Consider the following 20,747-nt stretch of genomic DNA (forward strand, 5'->3'; position numbering starts at 1 on the left):
AGAACGACACACTGAGTGCTGAACATTAACACCCCACATGTTGGCTGAGGCAGAGATTTTGTGAAAGGGCCAGTATGGGGAGGGGAAGAAAAAAAAAAGATGTGATTGTGTGATTAAGAGCCCTGTGTGTACAGGGCAGCAGCTTACATATGGGCACTTGCTATAATCCTGGTGTTTTCTTATTTTGCAGTGCTTGAATGTGTGAGCTAGACAGCTAGAGATTTTAGTTTTTAAACTGAGGGCTGGGTATCAGTGTGGAGAATATAAGATACAGAAGAATGTAGCTTCCATGTGCCTGTCCAGGGAAAGGCAGAAGAGTAGCTGTTCAGCCTGGAGAGGACAACAACGCAACTGGTAATATCGCCCATTTACTCAAGGTGCACATCACAACCTCCCACCGGGCCATCTACACCAACCTCTGCTCTGCCAACAGGTAAAACATACTGCCTTTGCTCTGTAAGGATCTTGATTATACGTTTGCCCCCTGAAGCAGCAACCCACTAATTTTCTCCTTCAACCTCTGATCAGACTCTGTATTTATTTCTTCCACTTGATTACCTGACTCCTTTTCATGAAGTAGCCTGCAAGTGCAGTGCATGCCCATACCATTTGAGATAAACATCCCAGCCACCCAAATGGGTTTGAAATGAAGCCAGGCGACTTTGCCTATCCCCATTTCAAGCTCCCACTTTCAATAATGTCTCTGTTACACAACATCGCAACAACATACCGGCACAAATCCTGCTTCCCACGGCCCTCGGTGCCAGGGCTACCCGCAGTCAGAAATACCTGTTCAGACCATACTTTTTTATTTTTTTCAATTTTCACTCCTGCTCCGAGTGTGCAGGACAAAGACAGCACAGCATGAGCCCATACAGAATTGCCTCCCAGCACCAAACAGGCAGACGCCTGGCCAAGCAGCACCTTTGCTACACCGAGATCTGCCTCTGCTACATGGAGGTTAACTGTCCTTGCCCAACAACCCCGGTGGTGTCAGCCATAGCTTGCAGAGGTGATTGTGATTTCCTGTTTCTGAAAGTAGTGTTACCAGCCAGACCATCGTTCTCCTTAATTTAGAAAGCTGTTCCGTGTTTTCTTGTGATCTGGTTCTACACCTCCACACACAGGCTGAGGACTGCCACAGCACTAAGGTTTCACAACACTTTCCCTGTTCAAAACAGTCGGCGAGGAAACCCACAGGTATTTTTGTTGTAAACATTTCCCACAGACTAAACTCAACAGGTACCAGCAAGTAGTCTTGCTCCTTTGCATTTCCTAATGTAAATGACAGTAAGGGAGCATGCTCAAGAACCACTACATAGAGCGAGCTATAGCTGCTTAATTTTACTTGTGTGAACATTTTAAATTGCAGTTGAAGGTTATGACAATTACAGTTCTCAGCTCTGGGCATCCACCAAATAGTTTCTTATTTAATGGAACAAAAAAGAGTAGTAGCAGGGGTTGTCCTAGCATGAGGCATGAAACCAATGCAGACTGCTATAGAGCAGAGCTCCTCTTGAGGATTTTTTTTTTTATAATCATCTGTTCCTGCAGTTTCTAAACTGCGGTCTCAAACCTTTAAAGTATTTTCAAATCTAAATTCTTGCTACAGATACTAAAGCATGAAGTCTCTTTTCTGGAATTGGCTATTTCTCAGAGGCGCTACCTTCTGTAGTGACATTACAGATGTCAGTCCTACAACCTGTCCTATGCAGACAAGCACCTGCACCTTTGGGGCTCTGCCATGTGCCAGGTAGAGAGTCAGAGTTCCAGCAACAAACAGCACCAACAAAACCACAACACATGCTGCAGCATGTACAAACACTAGCCTCCACTCTACCTACATAAAAAAAACATATGAAAGACAAATAGATTGGAGATAGAATATGACGACTGCAATCCTAGCTGAATTCAGCATTTTAATCCTAAACTGTACAGCCCCTAGCAACCTTATTTCAACATTGGTTTTATCCACAGGGGTCTAACCCATAAAAGAAATACTTCATCTTCTGGAGAAATAGAGTGAAAAATTACTTTTTGTTTCATTTTGAACACATACACTACTTAAAAAGATTAATAAGTAAAAATGCAAAAAATGGTAAACGTAAGTTCCACTTTTTTTCCCCAAATATTTAATTTTCCAAATTTGTTTGGTGATGAAAGCCTCTAAATGCAAATTATGTAAATTACCCATACTAAATAGTTGGCTTGCAACAACAAAAAAAGAGTTAATTATTATGTTACTTCTAGTCTTCTAAGGTCACGCTAATGAAAACACTAATCAAAGATTGCAGTCACTTAACATTTTCAGTCCTTGCCTGTTGTAGGTGGATTTCATTGAGCAATAAGATTTACAACTTTATGATGATGCAACATATATAAGGCTGAATTCATTCAGTTGCTAATGAAATGTGATTTGGCGACTCTCTTGCTCCAGCTGGGTGGTAATTAGGGCTTATCACTGATAGGTCTAGGAAAAGGCAGGGAAATACTTAAGTTTGTTTTGCAGTTACTTTGAGCTCTTAGGAAAGAGGTGATTCTTTTATGAATAGCAGCCTGAAGTTTTCTGCCTGTGCAAGTGAGGTAATGATACAGTTTTTAACTTCCTTACGTGAGTTAGGTGAAGACTTACAAAATACTATTTTAATAAATCTTTCTGGTTTAGTGCTTTTTAAAGTGTGAGGTGGGTAGTTTGCCTTCTCAGGCAGCTCAAGGGTAACGTTAATTAAGCAAGTGGCTTTGGAGAAAGCTTGCAGAACTTGCTCTGTATGACATCTGTTAACTTGAAATTCTGCTTTTGATAGTTGCCTGCCAGCACAACAAGCAGCTCTGTGGAGGTTTTCTGAAGAAAAAGAGGATCTTAAAGGTAGTTCCTGCTTCATGGGGAAAACAAGGCCTTGCATTCCTTTCTCTTTGATGAAGATTATAATGGCTCTGTATTAGCTATAAGCAAAAAGGCCTCTCAGGCATTTAAGTTACTGAATAATCTTAAAAATAACCAGTGTAATAAGAAGGTAGCTCCTACCCTTATAAAACTAAGTACTTCAAAAGCAGCTAAAGGTATAAGCTAGGCTGTGACTTGTTGTAAGATATCCTGTCCATACATGCCATCAGCTGGAAAAAAAGAAAAATCTACAGGTGTAGCAAAACACCTGTCTCATAATACAGACTAACAGAGCTTCAGAGCAAACTCCTGTTTAAAGCCCTTCTCTCTCTGTAGGCAGCTGCTCCTCTTCCTCCTCTTTTACTTGATAAGGGTGGTCTCTCTCTTAAAGGAGAACTTTTGTCTGTGAACTGAAAACTACACAACAGCTTTTAAAAATCAGTTTTCCTGAACTGCAAGATTTCAGATTTGGCAATCATGAGATGAAGAGGTTTTTCAAAATGGACTGAAGAAATACAACCTAAAATATACAAAAGCACTGTAGAGAAAGCTTACCCCCCCCCATTTTGACTTTATGTAGTTTTCACTGTAAAATACATACAGTTTTGGTTCTTTTGTAGCTTAACAGAACGCTTCTTGCAGGGTTTGTATTTTCCATGGATGTTGTTTATTCATCACAAATTCAGTCATCCTTGCAAAAGAAAGCCATTTGCTTTTACATTGAGCTAGAGGCTTGTGTACTGAAATTTCCACTGCAAATGGAAGTGGGTTCTATGGGTTTGTTCTTGAAAATGCTTCTCACTTGTCTCCCAGGATACATTAATGATATTTACACTATGTGTTTATATATGGGGTGGTTCTGTTGTGTGGGTGCAGTGGGGTTTTTGTGGGTGGTTCTTTTTTTTCTTTCTCTGAATAGTTTACATGTCTGTAAGAGTCTGGACCTGAAGAGCTTTTAACATCAAAGTGCTTAGAAGCACTGCAGCATGGTCCAGACTTCCTAGCACTTCAGAGTACTGCTCGCTTTAGCGATGCGAGTATGGGATGCGAGGCTGGGATAAGGCGTCATCCTGAGAACTGATACATCAGCAAACCTCAGTCTTACAGTTCAGGTCCTACTTCTTCTTTAATGATGTTATCTACTTATCACACTCCCTTTGAAATTATTTCGTTCTGTATTTGACTTAGAGTAAAACAAAAAAACCCAAATCATGAGATCTGGTCCTAATACAAGGCCTTTTAAGTGTCAGGGTTCTGCTCCCATTAGCCAAGGACTAGATGCAGAAGTGGTTTTGTTCTTGTTTTGGCAGTGTCGCAATCCAACTGGTGTTCATATAAATCTAATCCACACAGAGGGCACCTTGGCCCTTTCTGAGGTGCTAGCCCAGACTAACGCATGTGACTGGAACCGTATCCGATACAGATACTGGGGCTGCACTTAGCACTCCTCAGTGGGGCTGGACTGAGTTACAGAAACACAGCGCAGCTGTTTTCCTTTGGGCTGGTACTGGAGGCTGCAGTGCCTCTGCCCTGTTTGCCCACACTGCAGAAGGAGAAGGCTCAGTGCTCTCCAGAGCCTGAGGAGACTCAAAGCCATGCTCCTGATCTCTGGAGCTGGCTGAGGACACTGTCCATCCTTCCTGCCTGCTGACTATAAGCCATTGCACATAAATTCCAAATTTGTGAGGCAAGAAAGAGAAGACTTTAGCGTAAGTTAGCATATTTTTCTGTGGAGGAGGTCTGATGTTTGTCTGTGCTCTAGAAATCTTGTGTTGTATGCCCAAGTGCCCCCGGGGTTAAAACACTGGAGAGTAGATGTGGGAATCCAGCCCATAGTCCTGCGTCAAGAGCAGTAAATCTAACCTGTCCCGCACCCCGGTATCTTCTCTACTGTCTGAAGCTTCTTGGCTATTCTCAGTATATAGATCATCTCCTCTGCATATCCTTATACCAACTTCAAAGGAAAGCCTGCTCAGCTCTAAGAGCAAAGAGTCCTTGCTGTGGATGGGGAAAGGAAAATTGTCTGCTGAGTGCAGCTGGGGCATGAACACAGTCGAGTGGCTCAAGGATGGCCACTGTGCTCACTAACTTGTTATCCACTAGGTTTGCTTATGCTTTTACTTGGCAGAAAATGTGCTGGCAACTTGAGGTAGTTCATCCATCAAGGAAAGAGGTGGAGATGGGATTGCAGTCAAAAAGATTAAACTTCTATTCTCTTTTCAGTAGATGGAGTTCCTGAATCTTGACTAGAGTATGTCCTTGTCCCGCCACAGACACATCTGCCTGCACATACATAGACAGTGTGTCCTACCTCTGCTAGGCCTGGACTGGCAGCAAGGACTGAATTTAGCTTCTGGGAGACTCGGTTGAACCCGAGTTCAAGGTCCTGTGCTTTCCTGCCTGCAGAAGGGTATATTGTTTGGTCATGTGATGAGCTAAGCTGCACAGCTAACATGTGACAGTCAGGTGCCCTGTAGTTATGCCTCTTTGGAGGACGAGGGCAAAGGAGAAGTGAAAGTCTAAAGCTATAATAATGAAAAAAAAATTGTTTCTTTCTTCAAAGCTTCTGTGAAAAAGCATAGAAGTGCTCTTATTACAGTCTGAGGGCTGTCAAGGAATTGACTGACGTTCCCAAAGTTTCTCTCCTTACTATGGTTGAATCTAACTCTGTTGGAACAAAACAGAGGGATTGGGTTAGACAGCACCTCTGAAGGCCGTCTGCTCCAACCCTTGCTCATGGCACAACCAGTCTTGAAGCAATGTCAAGGCTCTTGTCCAGCTGAAGTACGGAGATGCAACCTCCTCCCTGGACAGCCTATTCCAGTGTTCCCTCACTCTCCCTGTGGGAAATTTTGGCCAGTCTGATGCTATTGCCTTCAGGGTTTTCAGGCTCAGACCCACATGTTGACATTCGGCTTAGGTTATGCAAAAGGTGGTGCTTCCTCTGTGAGATGCCAATTTAATTTTGTCTCAACTACTAGGCTACTGCAAATAGTTTTTTTTCATTTAACTAGGATTTCTGATGAAGGTCACCTGAAAGCTCTGTGTAGCAATATGCAATGACCTGAGCTTGAGCAAGGTGCCCCTCAGCAGTGGGTGCCAGTGCTGGCAATGCCACACCATGCCATTCCACTACCCACTCACCTTCTGATCCAGTGGCTATGCCAGCTCTATTTGGCTGCATGTTGCATTATTCTCTGCAAAACAATCTGGCTAGAGGCTGCAGTATCAACCTCTACTGCAGGGTTTTAACATGCCTCAAAGAAGGGAATTGGGTATGTGGCTTTTCTTGAAACAGCTCAATTTTTTCTTCTCCTTACAAATAAGAAACAGTTAGGTTAGTTGGACTGATTAAAATTATTTACATTCTAGTTAAGGGGATTAAGAATTTTTTAGTGACAGAAGCCCTGTTTCTAGGGGGGAGAACAGTAAGGAGGAAAATGTTCTGCTACAAATGTTCCCTGGTGATTTAGTGTGGTGAAACAAGCAGGAACAGCCCCAAGCACCCTGTGCTGAGTGAGGGCAGTGCCAGACAAGGTGGAGTACCCTGTGCCCCTGCTTTAGGCCTTTATTTCACCAGGGCAGCCAGCAGAAAAATCACAGAGAGCAAACCAAAAGGTGCTCAAACACCTCTTGTGGCTCTGCCACAAAGGGAGATACAGTCTCATCTATTTCATGTATTGTTATAAGCTAAGCTAAAGATTTCTTGCCCAGCTTGTGTCCTGAGCTTTGCTTCTGAGCATGTACAATGTTCACTTCAGCACACTGGCTGGCTGTGAATGAAAACAGATACCTTGGGCAGACCTAGACATGCAAGGTAACTGTCCTGTCTTCTGTAAAGAGGATTGTATGAACTTTATGTAAGCCATATTCCTAGATGTCTATCTTCTGTGGGATTTTACACAGGAAGACCTGAATATTTCAGGTGTAATCATCGTACTTCAAGATTAGGTTATCTTTGATATCTATTGATACCTTCCCATCCCCAGGCGCAAGTTAAGGATTTTACATTAATCTATTCAGTGAACACTGTTGCAGAGGTGCAGCACAGCAAGTGATGTGCTCTGTACCTGCCTGTGAGTGCTGAGAAAGGTTCACTACAGCTCACCTCCCTTCTGTTTGTTGTATAGCACTTGTTTTTCTGACAGCGGTTCAGCTCCTGATGGAAGAACAAAACGTTATCAGAGAGGTCCCAGCAGTCCTAAAGCGCCTGGCCAAATATATAGTGCGTGGTTTCTATGGAGTAGAGTACTCTCTGGCCCTTGACATACTGATCCGCTACCCCTGCGTGAAAGAGGATGACTTGTTACAGCTGCTCAAGTATGAGCGTAAGCAACTGCGTGCTATCCTTAACACACTCAAGGCAGACAAGCTCGTGAAGCTGCGTATGCGAGTGGAAACGGGGCCTAATGGGAAGAGCACAAGGCACAATTACTATTACATCAATTACAAGGTTCTGGTGAATGTGATAAAATACAAACTGGATCACGTGCGCCGGAAAATAGAAGCAGATGAGCGGGATGCAACTACCAGGTCCTCTTTTAAATGTCCATCTTGCTCCAGCACTTACACGGACCTGGAAGTCAATCAGCTCTTTGATGTATTTACAGGTATGTTGCCTAGATTATTTGTTTGCTCTTGTCTTAAAAAATAACTGTGATAGTACAAAATTGGCCCCTGTGTGAATGTGCATGTTTGTGAAGGTATACTTCTTGTTTGCTGGTGGACAAGGGCCTGGGACAGGAGAAGCTGGGAGTTGAGTAAGAGGAAAAAGCTGTCTTTTTCCTCTTGCTTGGCCTGTTCTAACCTTGAATATATGAGCTGGGCTTGGGAATCTGATGTCAGACCACAGCTTTGCTATCAACAAGAATCTAAACCATTAAGCTGGTTTAAGATTACTCATCCAATTCTTGTGAGTCCCTCATACGGACATGAGAATACAGTACTTGCTTGACTCCGTTTTGAATGTGTTAATCTATTTGTGTGTTCAATTCTTATAATGGAAGAGTTGGACAAGATGGCTAAAACTGTTTTCAGCCACTTGCTGTACTAAGTGCACTGCAGCCCAGCAGCAGAGAGGCCTTCTGTCAGTCCTGTGCCAGAAACGGGGAAGGGTAGGCTCCTCCCAGGGCAACACGACATGTCCACAGAGAGTGGCATCAGAGCTTGTGTGTTTCTCTTCTCTAAAAATCAAAGTAACTAAACAGAGAGTACTCTTTCAAAATGAGTTAAAACGACATCGTGTTGTAATACATTACTCTAAGCGCAGCAACCGTGTTAACATCCGGAGCCAGGGAGAATGAATTTGATATGACTAACTGGAAATGTCAAAGGTGACATTAGTGTTCTGTCTGTTAGCAAAATCATCCCTTTGTTCTAAATGCAGGGCCTTTGTCAAGTTACTGAAATGCAAACATCGAGGCTGGTGATAGATTTTAACAGAATATGCTTTAATTTTTTTTTTTAGGACATGAATATAGATTTTTAGCATATGTTCTGGTTTTAAATTAGTCTTTTTGAACTTTAGAACTCTGAACAACTACAATAAGATGGTATTTATTTAAGCTTGCAAATGTCTTTTTCCTTACATTATGAACTAAGAGATGAGATCAGAGAAGAAAAAAATAAACCTTATGGTATGATATGATACTCCATCTTTTTTCCCCCCAATATAGACATTTCTCTCTTGCAGTAGCAAGTGTGTGAATATCAGTCCTTCTCAAAAAAGCTTGATTTTATAACTGGAGTTCCTGTAGTTAATGTGAACGAAGGGATAAAGTCAGAATATTTTGGTAATTGTCCAGGCTGGAGATTTCTTAACAAGGTACTGCTGACCTTTTGTGTCCTATGAACATAAGAATTTCCAGTTTGGATGATGTTGCAGAGACTTTCCGCTGCACTTACTGCAACACTGAAGTAGAGGAAGATGCCTCAGTGCTTCCTAAGCGTGACGCTCGAACCTTGCTAGCAAAATTCAATGAGCAGATGGAACCTATCTTTGTGCTACTGCGTGAGACTGAAGATACTGTTCTGCCATATGACTTGCTGGAGCCTGAGCCAACAGAAATACCAGAATTATCTGAAAGGTATAAACATAACCCTAGAACTTCTGATCCATGCACACCCCACAACTTTCCAGTTGTAAAATCCTTCAAATATTGAATTGCAACCTACTTTTTACTCCATTCTGCTTTGTTCAGTACTGCCAGCTGCTTAATGAAGAAGCCTATAACATCTAAATTAGTTTTGCATTTATAGTTTCTTTTTTTGCTGTTTTAAATAATTTTTGATTTCTCCTTCAGCTAAGAAAGCAACACTTCTCGGTGTGCTTCATCCAGAGATGTGCTACTGAAGAACCTGTGCAAAAATCAGTGGTTCAGAACCACCTGCCTCTGAGATGAAGTAACAGGGAAAGCAAATTGTTTTAATACAGAGCACTTGTTAAAGCCAGTCTGCTGACAAAACATAGGGTTTTGTTGTCTTTTTTTGAATAAGAACTGGGGGGGTTCTTGACTGAATTTAACCTGTCCAAAATGTGTGACATTTCTTTCAGCTTTGACCAGAAGGTGGGTTCAAGTGTGCTGGAATCATGCAGCCGACCTGAAAAATGGGCCAACAGAAATAGCAATTTTGGCAACATATACACCCAAAACTTAGTTATTGATATGCAAGACTCTCACACCAAGCAGAAAACAAGAGAGAAAACAACTAAAAAGCAACCTATCTGGATGTCACAGAGCACGGTGGAAGGAGCAACAGCCACCAACAACAGCGTTGGTAAGTTTTAAGCACTGGCAGATAATTGAATTGAGCATCCTTAGTGCACTTAAATACAGCTTTCCTATTGAAAATCTATTGAGCTTGGTTTAGAATACAGAACAGTTTCAATTCTGCACTAGTGGCTATCAGATCTTAGTTTCTCAAAACTAGTCTTTAGACAGATTTAGGTAGTATTCCTAAAGCCAGAGGTCAGGTACCAGGTCTTAAAATTTTTGGCTCTAACCATGCAACATTAGTGGTAATTTTTAAAATGGAAAGGTCTTGGAAATGCCTGCACTTAGAGAAAATTCTAGTGTGGGTAAAAAAGATCCAGAGTAGAAAAGAGTAATTTCTGTAGGATGCCTGTGGTAACTCTAAACTATTGATGCCTCTAATGCTTAGTATTGTGTATTAGGAGTAAATGCTTCTGAAGAAAGTGGTAAAGGAACCAACACTGATAATGACATCATCAAGACTCTTCTGATCCATGAATCCAAGTCACTGTCTAGCACAGACCAGGCTTTTCTTGTCAAAAGCAAGCTACCTGAATCAGGCAGTGACACCAGTGAGTCTGAAGAAGATGCTAAGCACTCTGGAAAAGCAGGAATGAAACTAGCAGGCAGCACCTTTGAACAAAAGGAGGAACAAGAAACACAAGGTCCTATTTTAATAGTAGCTGGTCAGCCTTATTCATATGGTGAAGTTAGTGAAAATCCAGAGCTTGTGTCTCTCATGACAAATGAAGAGAGAGAAGCTTATATAAAAGTGGGGCAAGAAATATTCCAGTCTGTCTTTGAATAAATACTGTATGCATATACAAACTTGTATATAAAGGGTGAAGGCTTTTTTGGAATAAATCTAATAGGTTAACATATGTTCTTCAAAGTTTATCACTGAAGGGTTAATTTTTGTTTGAACTCCCTGCTGTCATGCAGACAGCAGTTCTGTAGTAGGTAGCTACCATTCAAAACACTAGCATTGCAGCAAAAGCAACTCAAAGTTATTATGGGTTTTCTGTTGTTTTAATCTTTAGACTTTGTGAATGCTGTAATTAGTTTTGGAGCAAGAATCATTTTGGGATACACTGGGATCTGATTAAAATAAAGTTTCAAAAGCAGTGTTGCAATCTATTGTGAAAAAAAAAAAAATCAATTATTTTGCCACCTTCCCAGAAGTAGCAAATACTTCCAGGAGTGAGAATGAGTCAAAGTCCAACATGACTTGGTTTCACTCCATACTGTTCTGGTTAGGTCAGTCGCTGCACAACAGTAACAAACGTGCTATAGTGATCTCCCTTTAAGGGAAGAACTGTTACTAAACTGTGTTACCTACAGAAGAGGACCAGCTCTGGCCTCTTAACTTTCATCTTACAAACCATTTTCTGAAGTCTTTGTATTCATTGTTCCACAGAACTGTCCCTAGAGCACCAAAGTGTGCAATGGATACTGGACAGTAAATACAACATTTATTTTGGTCTAGATGGGTAAGGAAGCAAGCAATGGATCAAGCAGAAGACACTGCTTCTTGTATCTCATTCACACATGCTCTTGTAATCTTTTTAAGCAGGATCTCCTCTACTGCCACTGGAGAAACACATTCTACTTGATGTGAACTACACATGAGTAGTAGTGAAAGCTAGGAAACACTACTGTGAAGGGGACAGAGCACCAGCACAGGTTGCCCAGAAAGGCTGTAGTCTCCTGCCTTGGAGATACCTAGGTCTATGTCCAGGTGGCTTTTGAGTAACGGGCTCTAAGTAGCCCAGCTCGAGCATGGGGGTTGGAGGTTGTGACCTCTGGAGGTCCCCACAAACCTCAACCAGTCTGTGAAGCAAGGGCAGAGAGCAAGTATGACCAAAGAAATACCAGTCCAGTGCCTAGTTTGTACACACCTTTCCAGGGCAAGAACTGAGGAGTGGTGTGCTATTTCTGGAGCTTGAGAGTTTAATGATTTACCATATAAACTAGACTTGTCTCAGCTATGCACAGATCTTCTTGTTCTACTTTATGAAAAAGTCCTTTTCAATCTACTCAATGATTATTTCATTTTCACAGTTTTGCCTTTGTCACAAAGTATATCCTCTGTCCTCTAACTTGTTTTTTCTGCATATAGTATCACCATGAGTTTAAAGCCTGCACAGTAACTAAACTGTCTTCAAACCTTTTGATGTACTTTTATCTTTGGAGATGAGAGGCATGGGATTGTAATCTGCCATTTTAAAATTCACTCATAAAACCTGGAGACACTCAAACCAAAAAAGACAGAAAAATCACATTTTATTCAAACTTCAGGAGTATTTAGGCTTCACTGTCTGCCACGGCATGTTATTTATTACACTAACCTCAAAAGGAAGACAATCCTGAATTAAAGATGACCAATGCTTTTTAACTACCTTGAGAAAAGCCATCTGTTTTAAGGTAAAGCGGATACAGCATGTATGCTGAATAAGTGATTTCTAACGATTTTATAACTTACTAGTAACTCTGAAGTGAAGAAAAGTTTTGGTCTCGTTCAAGTTTTCCAACCTATGCTTCTACAATCCTAATTCTGCTTTTGCCATCAGCCATCATTAGGTGCTGACTTTAACCGGTTTTAAATATTAATTGTAATTTAAAATTTTTTTTCCTCTTACATAAAAACTCTTCACACAGTTCAGTACTTTAGGAACAGATTCTACAGGCTTTCAATTGCAGCAATTTTAAGCATTACATGTGAAAGGATACTAAAATTTTCAGACAGGTTTACTCCTTTGCACCTTGAAAGTGCAGAACAGAAAATGCAGAAAAAAAAGTAGTTTTTTCTGCAGTTAACTACAAACCCAGGATATTTACTTCACCTCAGATAAATGTGCTGATAGAAATTAATTCCACAAGCCCTGAACAGGAACTTTTTTTACAGACCAGCTATACTCTAGGCTATGAAGGCAACATTAGGTATGTACCATGTCTACACCTCATACTTGTAGAAGATGGAGAAACTTGGTGAGACAAGAGTTTGTCCCAGGAAAAATCAGCATTGTTTCTCTGAAGGAATTACAAACTGCTTACAAGCAGGCCAACACAATGTCAGTTAACTTCCAGAGTCCATACCATTTTGTAAGCCGGAGGAACATTTTTTGAAAGAAATTTACAGACAAGTCCAAACTTTATTTGAAACTACCATTTTGAACAATTTAAAAATTACTAAACAGGTCACAATAAAAAATAAAAAAGATTAAGACAGAAAAAGAACAGTGCAGCAAAACTGAACAGAAGAGAATTCAGTTATAGCTGTTCAAACTGCCACAGGCAGAAGTTAGCATACCTATCCTAAGAGGCAGTGTGTCAAAAATTTTACATTTTTATACACTTCCAGAATTCTGGGAAATTAGTGCTGATCTTCCATATGCATTTGTATACATGGATTTTATAAATGCAGGTATCCTCAGGTTACACTCATGCACTTTGAGCTCCAAAAGTTTCTGTAAAATAAAGAATATACTCATTATTGTTTAACAGCTACAAGACATCAAACACAGCTCTTGTCCCCATTTCAACTCCTTGTAAGTATCCACTGAAGCACCTTGATGAAAAGTTTCCTTCTCACCTTTTTTCTCCACAAGCATTCTGAGTCATGGCTTCAACAACTACAGCCAGCCCCCATACACAGATTAGGAATGGCTTAGCTGCTAGCTACAAACTGTGTATGCCATGGCATTCCTAGCTAGACTGTTCCCACACCAGGTGTAAGCATCAGTACTGACCAAACTGTCACAAGACTTCTACTAGCATAGCTGTGACAAGCAGAATGGTGATGGGCAGAGAATGAAATAAAAGATGCACCTTCCTTCACACCCTATTTTTGAAAATCCTATGCTGTCACTGCAGCTGCATTAAGAAAAGCATTGTTGTCAGCTTACATGGTTTGAAGAATTATAGGTGGCTACACTAGCAGAAAACTACCACCATCAGAATACCCAGTTTATGCATTTTATATGCTGTTACTATACCCTCCACTGGAGAAACAAGCTTAACGAGAACAGAAGCCTCTAATACCGTAACTTGTGTCACAACATGAACCTTCAAAAAGTTTTGACCTGCATTACCATTAAGTTCTTGTAGTTGCATAAATACTGTTTCATGAAAGTGACAAATGCTGTCATACACACTGATTTTTTTTACCTCATTATATGCTTCTTATGAAAAATAACTTTATTTCCCCTGAATAGATACCTTACTGTTCTGAAAAGTCTCTTGAACTTTTATAATACAAAACCAGTGTCAGCAAATTATATTGAGCATTATTAGATCAGATGACAGCAATTAGAATGCACAGTATTATTAAAACCAAGCTTGTGCAACAATACTACTATTCCATTTTAATAAGTTTCAAAATCATTACATTATAACACGCATTTTACATATGTTAATTTTTATGACTTTAGTAGCCAGTGTATCTAACAGAAGCATATAGGAGGGACATGATCCCTTCAGTATCAATACATCATTTTCAAATGCACGATTAAAAAAAAAAGATATTCTTTCAGCACCATGATAACTGCTTACTTCTATCAGTGATAAAGAGATGTTTCAATTCTAGACCATTCCAGAGTGTTTTCCCAATAGGTGTAGAGGATTTTAAAAATAATCTTTACCAGGTTCTTTCAAACTTTGGGCATCTCCTACTAATTCCTGATCTTGAGCTCCACCTCCATCCAGTAATTCATCAGACAAACTGTTGGTTTGGGCCTCTGTTGCCATTTTCTTCATTAAATCTGCCTTTGTAACAGAAAGTGAAACTCAAAACTCCATTTAATTCTTACTGCTGTCTAAATAATTAATACATTTAGGGTGTGCACTTCTAAACAGCCACTCCACAAACAATAGCAAAATACCTCTGAATATACCGCAAGCTTAAGGGGCAAGTCTTCAACTTTCACAAAGTCATCTTCATCAGATTTTTGACTTACATTTCCAGAACCAGCTTCCTGTTAATAAAAAGTGATGTTTAGAAGAACAGTGCTACTTTTATTTTCACTCCAAAACTAGATTTCTGACTATTCTTATAAAGTACATCAAAAAACAATGCCTGTATCAAGTCTGCAGATGAAAACTGAACAAGACTGGAAAATAGAAATAACACTGAAATAGAAAGAAGCTTCTCATTTCTCTTGGATGTATCTTAACTGAAATATACGTACATATTCATTCACTAACACAGGTGACTCCGTGTCTGGGCTGCCAGCCATGGAACTTTCAGAACTTGCAGCAGATTTGTTTCCTACACACGTTGTATCTAGTGTTTGAGTTTCATTTACTGGTAAAGATGAGCTTAATTCTTCTGTTTTCCTATCAGCTGTTACAAAGGATTCTGGGGTATTGACTGTTAAAGGTGGTGCGTTCTCCATGACGTTGAGGTAATGAGGCAAAATTGTAGCTACATCTTGTTCACCTAAAACCACAAAACTACATTTTAACTAGGTAGAGATAGTAAAAGATTCTGAGCAAGCAAGATTCCTAGATGATTTTTTTACTTGTTATGACCCAAAGCTACAAATAATTAGAGTGAACTACAGTCTCTCAGATTACCACAAAACTGACTAAAATAAAACATCAGTTATTTGTACTCTCACATGTAAGTATCAGCAACTATCACAAGACAGTATGTGACTTAAAAATTTCTGACTTGATACAGTTGTGTTTTGGTTTAAAAAAAATCCTCCAACTTCCAGAACTATATGACCTCCTGGAAGATATTCATTCTAGGTATAAGGAGATACGTACTATACAGAACACTAAGTTCCTTATTATTTCACTACATTCTTGTGCAACACAGGATCTACTCAAATACGGCCTTTAATCTACAAAATAAGACCATGAACAATCCCAGTATTTGCAACAAAAAACACAAGAAAAGAAGGTGGTAACAACAGTTAGATTAGAAGTAACATTCATACCACCCGGTAGTGTTCCTGTCTTTTGACAGAAAGTGATCTCTCAGTTCATAATCAGTTACAACACAGCGTTACTCCCAGCTATAAATCCTTAAAATATAAAGTGATTTCAATTGCTAGTAAATGGTACTACCAGAAAAAGCAAGTACTAGACAAATCAAAACGTCAAAATACTGTAACAGACCAATTAACTCCGTTATAGTTGTGTGCCAAGGGCTGCAACAAACAACTGAAATTCATGCTATTGTCAAGCATTAAAACCGTATCTACCTAAGTAAGATGATTCCAGGTTTCCTTTTTTAGAGGTCTGCTGTGTCTGTATCAATACAGATCTATCTAGTCAACTGATATGGTTGCATGAAAAAAACCCAGCCCAGTAAACTTTTGCAAATTTGATCATCTTCGTCTTAATTATGTGTATCACAGGCACTGTCCAAGGCAATTCGCACAGTATGCAAATTCATACAGAAGTGCATACAGGGCTCACCTTTACCTTTAGCAGATTCTTGTTCTGATGACGAAATCTCGCTGCTTTTAGTCTTACTCAATTCTTGGTTTAAAGTCTATTGGGGAAGGTGCAAACAAGTTAAATTCTACTCATCAGCTTCACAACTTATTGGCTAATTTACTCTTCCTTGCTAACTAGAAACATACTGTACACTTGCTTCATGTTTTTGTCTTCTCACTAGTTTGAAATAGACAGCAACTTCTACTCTACCCATCAGCTAGTCAACAACACTTCAAGAAACTATTAAACATTGATACGTGTGTTTTATATGAACATGTAATTTTTCTTTTAATTATACTAGTTCCCAAATAAACTCTTTGGTTCCACTGGAAAGATCTGTCATTTTAGCCTTTAAAGTAAAATGTTCTAGTTACATCCTCGCCTAATGTTAACAGCTGTTGAGTAAACCAAAGTTTCAGGTCAATCAAAGAACTGACAACTGTATTCAGTTTGTGTGGCAAGGTTTTGGTACCGCAGGGGCTACAGGGGTGGCTTCTGTGAGAAGCTGCTAGAAGCTTCCTCTATCTCTGCCAGAGCCAATGCCAGCTGGCTCCAGGGTGGACTTACCACTGGCAAAGGTCAAGCCCATCACTGATAGCACCTCTGTGGTAATACATTTAAGAAGGGGGAAAAAAACCACTGTGCAACTTCAGCCAGGAGAGAAGTGAGAGTATGTGAGAGAAATACCTCTGCAGACACCAAGGTCACTGAAGACAGAGGGGGAGGAGGTGCTTCAGGTGCTAGAGCAGAGATTCCCCTGCAGCCCATGGTGCAGACCATAGTGAGGCAGCTGTGCCCTGAGGTGGAGGGAGCAGCAGACATGTGATGAACTGACTATAAGCCCCATTTCCCCATCCTCCTGTGCTGCTCAGGGAGAGAATGTGGGAGTGAAGTTGAGTCCAGGAAGGAGGAAGGGGTGGTGGAAAGGTGTTTTAAGATTTATTTTTCATTATCCTACTCTGATTTGGTTTGCAATAAACTAAGTTCATTTTCAAAGTTGAGTCTGTTTTGCCCATGACTAATTGATGAATGATCTCCCTGTCCTTATCTCAACCCACAAGCCTTTCATTATATTCTCTCCCCTGCCCAGTTGAGGAGGAGGAGTGATAGAGAAGCTTTGCTGAGCACCTTTGCTTTTGTGTGGCAAAACCATCACAGCATCAAAATGTTTTTAACACTGAAATGACAATAACAGCCATTTCACCACTGCTCTAGAAAAAGTTGTATGATGAAGTGGAAAGACAAAGACATGTTAGAATACAAGAGGCAATGGTTTCTGCAAAGGAAAGCTCAACTGAAACTTGATGTCAGCAAACACAGAGGAATAACCAATTAATGGTTTAAAATGTTACTTCTTTTGAAAGTTTATCTTTTCTGCTGCAGCTTAACATTTTCTCTCTTTGATAGTAGATTTAAACTTTAGTTTTGCCTGTGTCCATCCATCCATTTTGACAGCAGCTATACCAAGAATAAATTCAGGTGGGGAATGCTACATTTTGTATGTAGTAGCTATTGCCTTCCTGCCATTTTTTGTATCACTATTCTACTTTTGTTAGTATGAAAACAGTGCAACAAGGAAAACCAAGGTACATAAAAACATGTACTCAAAAGCTGTGCACTGACTTAGGTTTGTTCTGCATTTACAACTTTGGTGATACCTGTTCATTTTCAGTTGTTGTTTCACTGCTGGCTTGTAGCGATGTCTGCACATCAACAGGTCCTTCCTCAAATTCTATTTCTTCATCTTCATTCTCATCTTCTCCACTGCCATAGTTAGTCAGAGCCTGGGTTTCTGCTTTTGATAAACCTGAAGGCAAAATCCATGTAAAACCACCTTCATATTGGATTTACATACTGACAGAGCTTGACAGAGTGAAAAAAAGTCAGGCTGCAAAATCAAAATACCTTTTGGGAATTTATTGCAATGATCAGTTACAATTCTTACTTCAAATCATTCTTCCAAGTTAAGATACTGTGATGACTTAACTTTCAAAGATCCACATAAGCTATATTACAAATAGATATTTTACACCAACACAGTGGTGTTTAAGTTATTGAACAAGTCAGTGTGAAGAATGTAAATACAAGGGAAATCAAGCCATAAGTAGTTGGTGTAAGACAAACAAACAGGAAAAAAATTATTAAAAACTATGTAAGCTTAAGAAGTATATTTAAAAAGTCATTTAAATGCAAAATGCATAAAATTTCAGCAGCTTTCACATAATTCAGGTTAAATGTTGAGGAACTTCAAGTTTAGCCGAGACAATGAATCTGATTCTAACGTTTTTTTACAGATCTACTGATTACAAAGAGAAAAAGTTCCTCTCATTGGAATGTTTAACCCTTGACACAGTACTAGTAAACACAGTACTGGGAAACTTCCACTGGAGAATCTGTGAGAGAAGGTGTTACACAGCAGAACTTCATGCAAATCCTGCTGTAAAATTAGTTGGTCAAAACTACAGTGAGAGCACTGAATAACGAACTATATAAAAATCACTTACTTATTGCCACTGGACAGCTTTCACTTTCCTCATCTTCCTCTTGATCAGACACATCAGACCTAAGACTTTCGGGAACTCCACTGCCATTATACGTTTCTGAGTCCTGCACTTGTTTAACAGTTTCAGTCTCATCCTTGTCCTAGGAGAACAAGGAATAGTGCGCAACATCATGTTTGTTTGTCTAAAGATTAAGTTACCATTTCTGCATCAAGAAGTCACCCTTGTTTCTCAAAAATAAGAAAATCTACAGACTCAAAATTAATGGATAAGTACTCATTAAGGCCTTGAAATGAATACTGAAAAGCTACTCCTGAAACAGAGTATCATGCACTGTTTAAACATAGCTATCAAGGACATCGTAACTGATTATTTCATTATTCACCCTGATCAGCATGCCAGCTTAAAATTTTTTTTTTTTTTAAATTAGGTTTATCATTATCAAAGACAGATACGCCTGCATGATTACCTTCTAGCAACTTCCCCACTTCTCTTAAATGATGTAAAGTTACGACTATTCCTAACTGCAGCTTCTCATTTCTTTAGCAATAGCTACTCAGCAGTTTCTCTGCTAAATGATTTACTAAATATAGACTGAGCAGAATTCTCTCATTCAAGGTGTGAGCCCCAAGCCCCGAGTTTGGCTTCAAAGCTTGACAGGACTTTTCTACACTACAGCAAATAGTAACAAGTGACATACAGCTTCCCACTGCTACTTCCAAAGCAGTGTGACAGAAGCTCTAATCCCCAGAAATAAGCACTGACTCTGTGCCCATACATGCCGACGCATATGCCTGTGTCCATTTAGGAAAGCATTTAACATTCTACTTAATACATTACCTATATCTTGCCCTTGGCTGAAAAAAGCTGAACATTCCAGCAGAAAATAGAAAACTCCATATACAACACCTCTCCCCAAACACAGTGATTTTAGTGGTTTTCAAAACAAAGAGAAAATGGAGACATTTTGGGTGCTAACATTTAATACTTAGCACACACACAAACTTTTGACTCTGAAGACTTCAAATACCATGTGTCCCAACTCAGAACATCTGCCTTCTCCTTAAGATGAAAAGAACAACAACTTACTCCATACCATTAAAAAAAAAAAGTTAATTGCTGAAAATAATTAAGCTGTCCTTCTTATTGAACTCTTCAATGAATGACTACATTCTCAGTGCTCTGAGCTGAGAATACAGGCAACAGCCCCAGACCAAATCCCACAATAAATACCTTCAGAACAGGTCTTTTTTCTTTAAAATACAGAAAATGAATACTAAGAGGAAAAGCAAGATCCTACCCTAAAGCTGCTGAGTATCACAAATTATTCCATTTCAATGGCATAGCATTCAACATAAACTTTGGTGGTTTTAAACTTTCAAATTGTCAGTCCTAAAGCAAAGCTCATTCTACATAAAGATCACTGACAATAAATAGACAGGCATCTTTAATACTATCTTTGTTGATCTGAATGCACTTCTTGAAAGGTAACAAGATAATGTTTTATAAGAAATGCATCAGACAGGCTTTACACTGGTAATGGCTCTGCAGCAGAAACAGGAATAAAAGCAAGAGCAACCAAGGAACTGATATCCAAGTCATGTTTACTGAATGCATATAACAAAAGATTTATTGATGAAGCCAGATTTTTTGGTAGTCATTAACCAGACCATCAACCCAAATTAAAAAAAGGGAAATTGTCATTTAGTTAGGTTGATACAATAAATCACCGAAAGTAACAGAAAACAGATAAACCCATGATGTTGAATAAACTTCTAAACACTAGGAAATGGGCTGCTTACAAATACTGGATTTCTATGACAGAAAATAGTAAGACTAAGTGATCTGTGAAATTATCTGAGGAATAAAGACAGTTGAGAAGCATAAACATACTTTGTCCTCATCGACATCTTCAGCAGATGAACAAACACCCACCTGGAGACCTTTTTTTGCCTAGAAGAAACACAAACTGTCTTCAATTCTAAACTGAAATAGCTTTTAAATACTGAACCAAACTATGGCTTCAAGAAAGCCTGGCTGAAATGCCAGTCTTACCAAGAACTGCTACCTCAAAACGGCAGTAAGCCACAGGGACTTCTACACTACGAGACACGTTTACACAGATGTCCTCAAAATTTTAGTTGCAAAACATTACAAAAAACC

General features: G+C 39.6%; 2 protein-coding genes across 5 annotated transcripts in view; one reads left to right on the top strand and one right to left on the bottom strand.

Annotated features, from left to right (window-relative positions):
• Positions 1 to 341: 341 nt before the first annotated feature.
• Positions 342 to 11,791, top strand: LOC141960416 (general transcription factor IIE subunit 1-like). Its single transcript, XM_074905880.1, has 5 exons — positions 342 to 433; positions 7,015 to 7,494; positions 8,769 to 8,970; positions 9,438 to 9,661; positions 10,059 to 11,791. Exons 2-5 carry the CDS (start codon positions 7,047 to 7,049, stop codon positions 10,442 to 10,444), a joined length of 1,260 nt encoding a protein of 419 aa, XP_074761981.1. The 5' UTR covers positions 342 to 433; positions 7,015 to 7,046; the 3' UTR covers positions 10,445 to 11,791.
• A 111-nt stretch (positions 11,792 to 11,902) lies between these two features.
• The window catches only part of PCM1 (pericentriolar material 1), a 45,516-nt gene continuing 36,671 nt past the window's right edge, over positions 11,903 to 20,747 (bottom strand). For all 4 annotated transcript variants that reach the window (XM_074905877.1, XM_074905879.1, XM_074905875.1 and 1 more), the window contains 8 exons: positions 20,478 to 20,537; positions 18,588 to 18,726; positions 17,742 to 17,890; positions 16,063 to 16,138; positions 14,823 to 15,073; positions 14,517 to 14,609; positions 14,277 to 14,400; positions 11,903 to 13,103 (listed from right to left, as the gene is read on the bottom strand). In XM_074905877.1, the coding sequence (XP_074761978.1) occupies positions 13,078 to 13,103; positions 14,277 to 14,400; positions 14,517 to 14,609; positions 14,823 to 15,073; positions 16,063 to 16,138; positions 17,742 to 17,890; positions 18,588 to 18,726; positions 20,478 to 20,537 (918 nt within the window). In that variant the 3' untranslated portion in view covers positions 11,903 to 13,077. The remainder of the gene's footprint in view (positions 13,104 to 14,276; positions 14,401 to 14,516; positions 14,610 to 14,822; positions 15,074 to 16,062; positions 16,139 to 17,741; positions 17,891 to 18,587; positions 18,727 to 20,477; positions 20,538 to 20,747) is intronic.

This window comes from Athene noctua, chromosome 4 (genome assembly GCF_965140245.1).
Source record: "Athene noctua chromosome 4, bAthNoc1.hap1.1, whole genome shotgun sequence".
In the NCBI taxonomy this organism is placed as follows: domain Eukaryota; kingdom Metazoa; phylum Chordata; class Aves; order Strigiformes; family Strigidae; genus Athene; species Athene noctua.